This window comes from Oryctolagus cuniculus, chromosome 5 (assembly GCF_051225735.1).
Source record: "Oryctolagus cuniculus isolate XC-2025 breed Fujian yellow rabbit chromosome 5, ASM5122573v1, whole genome shotgun sequence".
NCBI classification, from domain to species: domain Eukaryota; kingdom Metazoa; phylum Chordata; class Mammalia; order Lagomorpha; family Leporidae; genus Oryctolagus; species Oryctolagus cuniculus.
The window spans coordinates 44518541-44531453 of NC_142871.1; the positions used below are offsets into that span (position 1 = coordinate 44518541).

The 12913-nt window shown below is 46.9% G+C and overlaps 1 protein-coding gene across 8 annotated transcripts in view; it reads left to right on the forward strand.

Moving 5' to 3' along the window:
- HDDC2 (HD domain containing 2) overlaps positions 1 to 12913 on the forward strand; it is a 47952-nt gene that overhangs the window by 14024 nt on the left and 21015 nt on the right. For 2 of the 8 annotated variants that reach the window (XR_016234498.1, XM_002714715.6), the window contains exons 5-6: positions 6458 to 6596; positions 10569 to 10935. Coding sequence is in view for 5 of the 8 variants with exons in the window: in XM_002714715.6 (XP_002714761.1) it covers positions 6458 to 6596; positions 10569 to 10666 (237 nt within the window). In the remaining 3 variants the exon portion in view is untranslated. Of the gene's footprint in view, positions 1 to 1777; positions 2091 to 6457; positions 6597 to 10568; positions 10936 to 12913 lie in introns of those variants that run through there. The other 6 variants (XR_016234499.1, XM_089333706.1, XR_016234500.1 and 3 more) reach the window with 3 other exon arrangements.

The following is a 12913-nucleotide window of genomic DNA, read 5'->3' on the forward strand; positions in this document are numbered from 1 at the left end:
TTGTAGACACATCACTTGCATCCCTCTGGTACCTGCCCCTGAGTCACCGGGTTTTAGCCATGTTGTCAATATTGTCTTAATTTCACTCTACTGGGTTAGAGCCCACTTTGATCTAGCAGGGCCATGTCTTAACTTGATCACTTCTGCCAAGACCCTGTTTCCAAATAAGGTCACATCCACAGATCACATTTGAGAGCTTCCAGGAGGACATATACATAATGATATATGTATTCTATAATTCATATCCAGTATTAGTACCGGGGCTTCAAATTTCAGGCTTCCAAGATGCAAATAATGGCTCCTCCGTTTCTTACCTGTGTGATTAACTTATTTAATTCATGTCTAAATTTCCTCATCAATACAATGGTAATAATAATAACATAAATATGTTATAGGGCCATGAGGGTTAATATATGTAAAACTCTGTGAATACCACCTGGCATATAGTATGCCTTATTTTTCTCCATCTCCAACCCACACATCCTGGCATTCATTTAAGAAAATATAATGATCATTCTGTACCCATGGAACCTAGAATAGTACTAGTTCCACAGAAAATGCCAGTTGATTGAGTTTTGAGATTTTAGTCCCTGACAGCTATTCACCACTATAAATGCCATAAATCATCCCAAAGGGTGGCATCTTTTTTAAATGATTAAATAGTCTTGAATATAGTTTATCTCTCACCCTGGTGTGAAATCACATTTCAAGAATCCCAAGAGGAAACATTTTCTCCTTTATTTTTCTGAAAGTATCACAGAAAGCTATCTGCCTTAACACCGGAGTTTTGATGAAAAGACAGTTCTGAGCCTGGAGGCACAAGGGGTGCTGCTCCCCCTCAATGCTGAATGCCTGGGACACCGCCCCTGCCCTTGGATTGATTTTCTCTCTACTTTGTCAGAAGTTCATTTTCTCTACGATGTAGTTGAGTTAAAGGCTAATTAAAAATGTCTGCCCTGTCTGACCCTCAAAGTATGAGAGCGCGTTTGATGTTGAGCCATGGGAGGATCCCAGGACCCTGGCAGGAGAGCCACTGGGAGGTGGGAGAGCAGAGGTATACACAAGGTAGACTCGGTACACAGTAACACTTCGTTCTAGCAAAGGGAGGGCCTTTGGGATCATCCTGTTTTCCTCCCGGATTCTTCTTTTTCAGTCTTCTGTTTTGAGGACCTGGAGTTCACATCTCCTTCTTGCTTTGACTCCTTCCGGTGCCAGAGCCCAGTCGGAGTCGGTAGCCATTTGTCATTTGCAGTCCTCCGTGGAGGCTGTGCGGCACTGGTGTCAGGACCCTCCGCACCTTGGGACCTGGAGTCGCTGCCCGTAATGGCCTTGGCTCTGCTGAGCCTCACGGCTACCAGTCACCACCCAGTGGCCCCACGTCGGCTGTCCATTCCTCTCTTCAAGCATCTGCCTTGCCACCGCCCCCTGACTTGGCAGCAGATAATCTTCCCTCTTTCTTCACTAAGAAATCAGAGGCTGAGGATAGCCTCGTACGTGTGTCCACATAGTCCTCTTTTCAGTGCCTCCTGGATCCTGCGTTTCCTCACTTCCCTTCACAACCAGATGGGTACAGACCTGGTTGCATGCCTGACTGCTTCCCCGTGTGACTGACAGCTTCACCATGCACTGTTCTTGGGACTATCACAGACAGCCTGTGTGTGATTGGATTCAGCAAGCCCATCTGTGCCCACCTGCCACCTGACCCCTCGGCTGCATCTGAAGCGCTGCTACCCCTTAGCTCCCTTCGGTCTTTTTTTTTCTTCCCCTCTTCCGGCAGTTCCATTTGAAGTGTTCCTCCTCTTCCGCCCATCTTCATACCGCATGTGCCCCTCGCAGGACCGAGTCCTGGCTACCTGCTCTTCTCTCCACACCCCTGTCATGCTTCACTGGTCAGGCACTGATGACCTCCTATGTCTCCTGAAAAGTTCTCAGCTGCAGACTCATCACTCAGCAGCCTCATCAACAGCTCCATCAGAATAGCCATAGGAACCTCAGTGCAACAGGTTCATGGCCATGCTTGTTATCGTCATCATTTCATTATTTTAGAAACCTTTTTATTGAAAAATAAAACACTCAAAACCATGCAAAAACTACTGTATAGCATACTGAGTTATTGCAAGATGAATATGCATGTAACTACCACCCAGCTCAAGATTTGGGACTTTGTCACTCAATCCAGAAGCCTTTCCCATCCAAACAAGTGACCACTACCCTGATGTTTATAGTGTTCATTTGAATGACTTTATGCTTTTGTCATTCATACATTCATCCTTAGGTGTTTTAATTTAATCTTTCCCATTTGTTAAAGCTGAAAATGTCTTCTAAGTCTCCCTTAATCCAGGTTCCCTTTCCTTTTCTTACAAATTATCTGTTGAAGAATCCAGAGCATTTGGCTTCTACTACTTTGCCCTGGTCTGGGTTTTGCCAGTTGAGCACGCCTGGTGCAGGTAGTGTCCCTCAGTCCTCTTACTTCATGCAGGTTGGCAGCTGCATCCAGAGGCTGGTTGAGATTCAGGTTGGATCCCTCAGGCAAACTTTGGAGGGTGGCTTTTAGGTTCTAATCCTCTGGTGTTATAAAATGGGGATGTTCTAATATTTGGCTTTAATTTCATGTAGTAGCTGAAACAATGTTATGCTTCCCCTTTGTCTACTCCGTGGTAGCAGTTCATATAGGAAAGGTCGGCTAAATAGGCTTGACACTGAGACCGCAGAGGTGGACCTTTCCAGCCCCATCTTAAACATGTTCTATCCAGGTCGGCTCTGTTTTCTGGTTTGCTTAGTTTTAAAGGGGAAGTGGTATTTCAGAGCCACAATAGGAGCTCAGTGTTCATACTACAGAGAGAAGAAGGGAAAGAGAGAAAAGGAAAGAAAGGGAGAGAGAGAGAAAAACACCCTGTGAGTTCACACTGCTATTTCCGGTACCCTTTCTCCCACACCAGGAATGCTGGTTATGTGGTACACAGATGATGCTAGCCCAAAATATTTTATGTTCATTTGCTTTATCCTTCCTTAGACACGTCCCTGTCTCAGAAGAGCAGTTTATACACCACCGTCATCAATTCTGATGACTGAAAACAGCTTAAAATTTATTTTACCTACGCTATCTCCATGGTGTGTCTTTTAAAAAATAGTTGTTCTATATTTGCATACCCCAAACATTGAAGCGCTATTGTAACCTCTGCTTTTTTACGTCTGATGTAGTTATTCTGCCACAGTAACTAAAGTTGTTACCGCAGGTTCTCACGTCATTCTCAGACTTGTCTGTAGTAGGTTTTTCAAGAAGGGCACATAGGATAATTACCCCCTGAATTCTTGCATGTTATTTATAGTTTCTCTGTGTTTTTATACTTGAAGGTCAGATTAGCGAATTCACACGGGCAGAACTCTCTCTCCTGTAAGCTGCTTGGGCTCCTCCATGGCTGCAGTGGGCAGGATCTTCCCCAGCATCAGTCACCTGCAGGCTCTTCAGAATCTTTATTCTCTGGCCCATCAGACACTCTGAGCTCCTCCATGCTTCTTCCCACACAGGCGTTGCTCGCACGCAGGGCTTACGACTGGAGGTGATTGGTCCCCACTTACATATATTTTGAAGTTCATGGAAATGTCATGCTCCTTGATCTTGTTGTAAATGGTTTTGCTCTGTCAGTTTTTTGCTTGTTTTTTTTTTCTTTTGCCCCTTATTTTGCCATCTGCTTAGTTACTCAAGCCAGAAACTAGTAAGTCATTTTCATCTTTGCCTTTCATTCGTTTTCTCTTAAAATTTGTTTTAATTTATTTTCATTTTATAAGAAAGACAAGCAGGCAGGCGTAGATATCTTCCATCCCCTGGTTCACTCCTCAAATGCCCACAGCAGCCAGAGCTGGGCTAGACTGATGCTAGAAGTTCAGGACTCAGTCCAAGTCTACCATGTGGGTTGGCAGGCTGCCAGGAATTGAGCCATCGTCTGCTGCCTCCCAGACATTAGCAGGGAGCTGGATCAGAAGCAGAGGAGCCAAACTTAAACCAGGGACTCTGATATGCGTTGTGGGCATATTAACTGCTGCATCAAACACCTGCCCCTCATTCACTTTGATATTTTATTTTTATTTTTGAAATAGAGATAGAGCTCCCATCTGCTTTTTAACTCCTCAAATGCCTGCAATGGTTGGGGTAAGACAAGGTTGAAGATGGGAGCTGAGAACTCAAACTCTTCCACTGGCCAGGGACCCAATTATTTGAGCCATCACCTGCTGCCTCTCAGGGTCTGCATTAGCAGGAAGCTGGAGTCAGGCACTGAAACCTGGTATCTACCCCAGGTGCTCTAATCTGGGAGTCGTGTGTCTTAACCAGCATCTTAATCACATCTGCCAAACATCTGCCCCCAACTTGCATATTTTAGTTCACTTCTCGCTTGATGTTTCTTAAATGCCCCTATATCCTCCCATCTTCACTGCTATGATCTTGACCAAGTCTTATAAAGTGTCTGCTAGTGCCAGCAAAGTCTCGGGACCCGATTCCCTCGCTTCCGTTGTAGCTGTGATCCATGTTGCAGTTGGTGTCATCTTTGTGACTTGGAAATCTCAACATGAGTCCTGCTGCCTGAACCCCTTCAGTGCTGCCCAGCAGCTGAGGGGAAGTTGCGGCACCGGAGCAGGAACCGCAGGCCTGTCGGGAGCTGGCTCCTGCCTCCGTCTTCAGCCTCTTCTCTCTGCTCTTGCCTCCTGCAATACTCAGGGTCCTTTACGGTCATTTCTTCACGTGCCACCTGCCCTCACCGCAGAGGCTTGGTCTGCAGTATTCTCCTTGCACTGCCTCTACTGGAAAATAAAATTGGAGACCCCCTCTACCATTACTTTGTGTGGAAAAAACTCCAACAGTTTACATTGTTTTAAGTACATCTGTAAGTTTACCAGGATTTGTAAAATGTATTTCCTAATTGTCTTGAAATCTTTTTCTCACTTTCAGTTTTCAACAGAAAAAAAAAATTCTAGACTGCTGTGCTTTGAGTACTCCATTTCCTTTGTTAAATTCATGAACTTGCATTTTTCAAATGTAAATATATAACCACGACTGAATGAGCACTTAAATGCAATTATTTTAAGTGCCTTTGAGATGAAACAAAGTGTATTTGTTTTCATATTGAAATGGTTCCCCTGCATAGTATTCAGCTGTGTCAGATCCAAATAGCTGCCTTTGTATGAGTAGGCATCTAATAAAAACCCAGAAAGCTCTCAGTGATTCCTGCCACGACACCCTGCCCAAGAATATGACATCTTTATGATCTGAACACATCTAGGGTAGAATTACAAAGTACCGGGAGACCTGATTTATTTATTTTATTTGAAAGTCAGAGTTAGAGAGAGAGAGGTCTTCTGTCCACTGGTTACCTCCCCAAATAGCTGCAGTGGTCTGAGCTAGTGATACCAAAGCCAGGAGTCTGGAACTCCATCTGTGTCTCCCATGTGGGTGCAGGGGACCAAGCACTTGGGACATCTGCTGCTGCTTTCCCAGGCCATTAGCAGGGAGCTGGATCAGAAGTGAAGACGCCAAGGCTTGAGCTGGTGTTCGTGTGGGATGCCGGGTTGCAGGCAGCATCTTAACCCACTGTGCCTCAATGTCAGCCCTCAGCACTTAAGTCTTAATAGAAGAGTGGCTCTATAAGGTATGTGTTAGAATTTGTGGTTGTGTGATGTAGCTCACAGCTCCTGACTTTGGCTTGGCCCAGCCCCAGCCATGCAGTCATCTGAGTAGTGAACCGGCAGGTGGAAGATTTCTCTGTCTCTGTCTCTGTCTCTCTCTCTCTCTACCTCTCCCTCTCTATATAACCGACTTTGAAGTAAATAAATAATTTTAAAGAAAAGAAGAATGATTGAGACTGGCGCCATGGCTCACTTAGTTAATCCTCCACCTGTGGCGCCAGCATCCCATATGGGCACCAGGTTCTAGTCCCGGTTGCTCCTCTTCCAGTCCAGCTCTCTGCTGTGGCCTGGGATAGCAGTGGAGGATGGCCCAAGTGCTTGGGCCCTGTACCTGCATGGGAGACCAGGAAGAAGCTCCTGGCTCCTGGCTTTGGATCGGCACAGCGCGCCAGCTGTAGCGGCCCTTTGGGGAGTGAACCAACGGAAGGAAGACCTTTCTCTCTGTCTCTCTCTCTCTCACTGTCTATGACTCTACCTGTCAAATAATAATAATAAAAAAAGAAGAATGATCTTGAGGTGAAGACAGGCTGTTCATCACAAACAAAAGAGCTTGGTAGTCGCTAAGGTGAGCAAATGAGACCAAGGCGCCCAGTGGAGTGGGTGGAGTGGTGCACACATCCTTCGTGCCTGTGGTCCTGGTGCTGAGCTGTGAGGTCACAGAAGCAAGTCTGTACAGAATGTGCTTTTAGCTGTGACTGTGCCTTCGGGTACGAACAGAGTCAGAATTCTGCGGGAATCCAGTACCCCATCACGCTGCTCTGATCGTCCCCCTCCTTAGGAGTATGAGACCCAAGCCAGCGCAGAAGCTAAATTCGTGAAGCAGCTGGACCAGTGTGAGATGATTCTTCAGGCATCTGAATACGAAGATCTGGAGAACAAACCCGGGAGACTGCAAGACTTCTACGATTCCACAGCAGGTACTTAACACTGTTTTCAACAAGAACCCCTCGTAGTGTGGTTGACTTAGTTCAGTGACTAATGTTATGTTAGGAAAACCTGCTTCTGTGAGCCCCTGGGCAGTCTCCATTTCCTTCTCTGAAAATTGGGGATCATAATACTCAGTGGGTTTTTTTTTTTTAAGATTGATTTTATTTATTTGAAAGACAGAGTTACAGAGAGAGGTAGAGACACACACACACACACACACACACACACACACAGGTCTTCCGTCTGCTGGTTCAATCCCTAAATGGCCTCAATGGTTGGAGCTGAGCCAGTCCAAAGCCAGGAGCTTCTTTGGGGCCACCCACATGGGTGCAGGAGCCCAAGCACTTGGAGCATCTTCCAGTGCTTTCCAAGGCGCATTAGCAGGGACTTGAACTGGCAACCATATGGGATGCCAGTGCTGCAGGCTGGGGCTTTAACCCTCTGTGCCACAGCAGTGGTCTCAAGTCCAGGGTTGGTTCAGCTCTGTTTCCATGGCCCCTGAGAGCACTTGGCGATATCTGACCTCTCACATGGCCTCACCAGAGGAAGGCCCTAGCTTATACTCTGTGCCCTGAGATGTGATTTGCATGAGAACGACCTTGATTCACTTTCTTTTCTCTTTCTCCAGCTCCACTGCCCCTGCCCTAGATAAAGCCCTCGTGGTTTCTGGGTTGTCCTGTTGCTATAACCTCTGCCCGGGGGTTTTTGAGTTCTTTCTGCAAGACTCACTGTTCGTCCTCCTTTGTAGAGAGAAGTCTCAGCACATGTTTATTTTTAATACTCTTGTGGCTTTTCTTTCTCTAAAGAAATAAAACCCTGTTGCTTCTGAGTGGCCTAAAAAGCCTTGGAGTCTAAGGCCACCCACCTCTCTTGTCTCCTTTCCTATTCCTCCCCGTCAGAATGCAGTGTTCCCTTCCTTGTGCTCAGTCTGCACTGTGTCTGGAGCTTGCCGCTCTCTCCCAGTCTGGCTTGCATTCCACTTCATGATGTGCCTTGTGGGTTCTCTCCCCAAGCCTCTACTTGTTTACCCTCACCATAGTAAGCCGCTGAAAGGCCCTAATGCAGGCAGTCCTCCGAAAATGTTAACTTCAGTTAACTAGAACAATGTTAGAAACCAGAGGTCAGCAGAGCGGGGCTTGCTGCCTGGTTGCTTGAGTGACGTTTTATTGAGCTGTAGCCACACCCGTTCTTTGTGCATGGGCTGTGCTGCTTTTGTGCTGTGACAGCAGAACTGGGTTACTGCAGAGAATGTGTAGCCCAAATAACCCAGTATTGACTCGCTGGCTCCTTGCAGACCAGGTCTATCTCACTAAAATAGAAGTCACGTTTATGTGCTTCTTTGTTTGTGTTTGACACACTGGTAGCTTCGCTTGCAATACACTCACAGTGAAAAATAGGAAGTGGAAACTGAGAATGAATACTAGAAAAATCAACACAAGTGTGAGCTGGAAGAGTCTCCGAGTTTATACTGAGGAAGAGACTGGAACCCAGAAAGGGTTGTGAGGTGACAGTGCGGCTGGGGGGAGACCGGTGCACTGCTTCTATTAAAAAATTTATACATAAAAAGTATGTCAGAGCTTTGCGAAATACCTTTTTCAATTACCTCAATGACTCATGCTTGGAGAAAGGTTTAACCAAGTTGAAGACCTACGTAGACTGTGCCTGTTTATGAGAATTTCGAAGGGGACCTGACAGTTCTAGTTCAACGACAGAGTTTTGTCTAACTCACTTCACAGCTGTTTTTCTGTCTTTGTGCTCTGAAACTTTGTGTGCTGAAGAGCAGCACAGAGGCCCTGCCTGGTGGGGCTGCACCAGGGCAGGGAGGGAGATGAGTCTGGAAAAGTGACTCGTGGGCCCAGGCACTGGCAGCTGGCAGGCCTGTGTCAGACCTTGCTTTGTGCCCTGAGGGAGACTGGGAACCCTGGGAGGACATGGCGCCCAGGAGCAGTGTGGTCTGATTTGTGTTGGGAAAGGCATGTGGGCTGGAAGCAGAGACTACTGCAGTGACCAAGCCGGAAATGATGGTGGCTTGAACCAGGGTGGCAGTGGGAAAGGGAATAAGGAATGGCCAGGTGCTGATCAGTTCTGAATAAGGGTTCTCAGGACTTGCTGAGGGATTGCATGTGGGGCATCTGAGAGAGGAGTCCCAAGGACTGTGGCTGAGCTCCTAGAAGAGTGGAGTTGTGACCAGACTGGGGGCCGGTGAGGGAAGAGAATCAGGGGTCTGAGAAGCCAAGGGAAGAAGGTGTTTCAAGACGGAGAGAGTAACCATCAGATTTATCAACATGGAGGCAATGGGTGCTCCCTGTCAGAGCAGTCTCAATGAAATAGTGGTAGCAGAAGCCTAATTGAGGGTGTGGAAGTATTCGGAAAGGCCCAGGTGTTTGGTGCAGTGTTTAAGATGCTGCTTGGGACACCTCCTTGCATATGAGAATGCCTGGGTTCAAGCCCACCTCTGCTTCCTGTTCCAGCTTCCTGCCAGTGCCTACCCTGAAAGGAAGCAGGTGATGACTCAAGTCATTGAGTCCCTGCTACCCACATGAGAGGCCAGGATTGAATGCCAGGCTCCTGGCTTCAGCGTGACCCAGCCTTAGCTGTTTTAGAAGTTGGAGAAAGAACCATCAGATAGAAGATCTGTTTATGTGTCTCTCTTTCTGTGTGTCTCTCTGCCTTTGAAATGACTCGGCAAATATATATACATATATATATATTTATTATTATTATTATTAAAAGGAATGAGAGTTACAGTAAAACTCTCCTTTTGAAAATTTACTTATAGAGGAGTAGACAAGCAGAGTAAGCCAAAGCGAGATGCATGGTCAAAGGAAGGCTTGTTTGCTTGTAAGATGGGAGATAAAAACGAGCGTGTTTCTATGTGAATGACAACAGTCAAGGGGCAAGAACTGCTGGGGTGGAACCTGATGCACAGTGCGCAGTGGGGAACGGCCTTGGCAGCAGGGACAGCTCATCCTTACCACGTCGTTGCCAGTGACGGATCCCAGGGGTGCCTGCGGGAGGACGTGGCTGCCGCCCAGGAGCAGAGGATTCTTCTGGGAGAGGAGTTCATGGCCAGGCTCTCAGAAGGGTCATTGGAGAGAGCACTGAAGCCCAGCATTAGGGAGGGTGGCACTGAAGCAGACACTGTCATTTTGCAGGCAAGAGTGGCCTCCAGTGCTGTTAGTGATGGCAACCTGGAAGGACAGAGAGTGGTGTGATCTACAGGATGACCTCTGCCCTGTGGGGCTGAGGACAGCTTGGAAGCAGCAGCCAGGAGCCTAGGAGGACAGGCCCAGGTCCATGGAAAGGTTTGTGTGAGACAGCTGGGCCATAGGGAAGCCATGTGCTCAGGGCAAGCAAGGGAAAGGACTGTTCAGAGAAGACGTGGAGGGTGGAGAATGAGTGGAAGAGAATTTAATTCAGAAGGAACAGTAAGCAACCACTGGCGCAGGCAGGAAACGACAGTGGGGAGGAGATGCTGCCAGGGTTCGACAGTCCCCTGTGTTAGCCACCACCTTCCTGTTGTAACCTGGAGCTTGGTGGCTATGCAGGGCAGGAGTCTGGGGAGAGCTGCAGACTCTGACGACAGCACACGTCAGCCAGCAGAAGTGTCTGTAAGAGAGATGTCTGCTTTCTTGTTTACATCCTGCCTAGCCTGGAAGCCCTGGTCCTACTGGCAGTCCCCCTTGATGAATTGCAGGTGCAGAATGGGCCGAGCTTCTCTGCCTAACTGACGATTCTTTGTCTGAGTCTCACCCTTACATTCTCCCGGAGTGGCACCTGCAGTGACAGTGGATAAAACTCCGAGTAGTCCTCTTTGGCCCCTTACAGGACCTGGGATCCTTTGCTTTGGAGTGAAGTATGCAGACCAGCTCAGAGAGAAAAGCATGTGCTAAACCCTGGGAGCCAGCTGGGGGAATGAACGCATTCTCTTGTCAATATGGTGATGTCTTTTTGCTTTGCAGGAAAATTCACTCACCCTGAGATTGTCCAACTTGTTTCTGAACTTGAGGCAGAAAGAAACGCGAACATAGCTGCAGCTGACAGTGAGCTGCCCCCCTAAGATGCTCTCCACATGGCCGCCCTCCTGAGACAGACTTGTAGTTTTCCATTTCATGGGATTGTGTTTTGCCAGTGTTGCTGTGTTGATTTCCTCCATCGCAAGCCCACATATTTTCAGTTGTCTGGACATCAGCAAGAAATGTGATGTGATTTGGGCACTCAAAGTTGCCTCAGAAGAGAAAGTGGCCATGAAAACACGCTGCCTGCCTGAAGACTGGATGGACAGTGCTGTTTTAATGGACTAACTAAATAAATAATAAACACCTAAAACTTTGCAGTATTTATCGGGGATTTTAAGTCATCTTATTCTGACTACCTCCCTGAAGGCCCAAGTGATAGAAAATTTAATCATGATTGCTGTTTAGAATATGGAGCTTAGTGATAAGGATCCAGAAAGGAATGTTAATAATGCAGTCTTTCCTCAGAGAAGTGCTGCCTTATTCAGACGATCCCTGTTTCCTGCCTGACTTTGAATTTTTTTTAAAGATTTATTTATTTGAAAGGCAGAATTACAGAGAGAGGGAGAGACAGACAGATCTTCCATCTGCTGATTCAATCCCCAAATGGCTGCAACGGCTGGAGCTGGACCAATCCAAAGCAGGAGCCAGGAGCTTTTTCCGGGTCTCCCATATGGGTGCAGGGGTCCAAGCACTTGGGTCATCTTCAGCTGCTTTCCCAGGTTCATTATCAGGGAGCTGGATGGGAAGTGGAGCAGCTGGGACTCGAACCATAATGGATGCTGGAACTGCAAGCCGTGGCTTAACCCGTGGTGCTACAGCGCTGGCCCCCTGACTTTGACTTTCATTGTGTCCTGCTTCAAGTCCTGATCATAGACTTAGAAACCTGCTAACAGGCCCAGCCCCTACCCCTTCCCTCTTTTTGTCATTTGGGGATATAAATCAGGGCATACAATTTCAAATGCCAGTTGTGATTCCCTATGTATTTTTCTCTGTCTGAATTATAAATCTTGAGTCCTTGATAATAAGAACATTTATTACCAGGTAAGATATACAGAAAAGGAAGAGTATTGCTGGAGTCTCTAAGCCTTAGAAGAAATCCATCAACCTAGTTTGTTCTCCTAGTTTCCCTTTCTCAAAATAAGTAATCCACGCTTGCTTGTGTTTAAATGATGCACAAGCATCCACTAGAGCGGGAGAAAAGACCACCCATGCAAACCTGCCGTGTGCCATGGTAAGGAACGGATGCCTGTCCCTTTAATTCACATGTCAGTTTCCATTTGAAGAAGGCCTTTGAGGCTGGCATGGTGAAAATTCTAGGCAGCGTTTCTTTGGAAACTCTGCAGTATCCATGGATACCCAGTCGGCAGGAAGCAAGGTGCCTGATCTCAGTAGCAACACCCATGGGTACGCAGAGTTGCTCTGCGTTGAAAAGCAGGAAGAGTTCAGACTGATCAGCATTGGAGACAAGGTTAGTAGGGAAACAACTCCATCAGTACTGTTGGGGGTCTCTCCTGGTATGAAAGCATGCACCCCAAATAATCCCAGATAAAGGTCAATTATTTATAAACAAATTTCTGTGGTCCTAGAGTTATATTTTAAATGTTTTACCTGCCATCATTTGCATAAGTTACCAACATATTTCACACAGACTCTAGAAACCTCTGCTGGGCCAGATTTCACCTGGCGACTTCATCATTACCTCAGCCTCTCAGTTACCTGCCAAGTGTGGGTTCACAGTCCTGAACTTTCTCTCCTGAGTAATTGGTTAAAAGAAATGTAATAGTGCAATAAATCTCATTTAACAAGAAAACTACAGGATAGGTGTTGTGGCACAGTAGGTTAAGCCACCACCTGGGACACCAGTTTCCCCTATCAGAGTGCCTAGATCAAATCCTGCCTCCCCATCCAGCTTCCTGCTTGTGTGCATCCTGAGAGGCAGCAATGATGGCCCAAGTAGTTGGATCCCTGCCACCCACAGGGGAGACCCAGAAGGGGTTCCTAGCTCCTGGCTTCTGCCTAGTCTAGTACTGCCTGTTGTGGGCACCTGGGGAGAGAACCAATGGGTGGAAGATTGTGTGTGTGTGTGTGTGTGTGTGTGTGTGTCACTATGCCTTTCAAACAGATAAAAATAAAAAAAAGAGCAAAATGAAGATCAATGATAGCTATTGAAGCCACCAGAAATATCTATACATATTTGAACCTTGTTACCTAAAGGTACTTTTCCTGGCAGATGCTTGCCTGGCATTGGGCACCTAAAAACTAAGTCCTATAATTTTGATGCAAAGTAA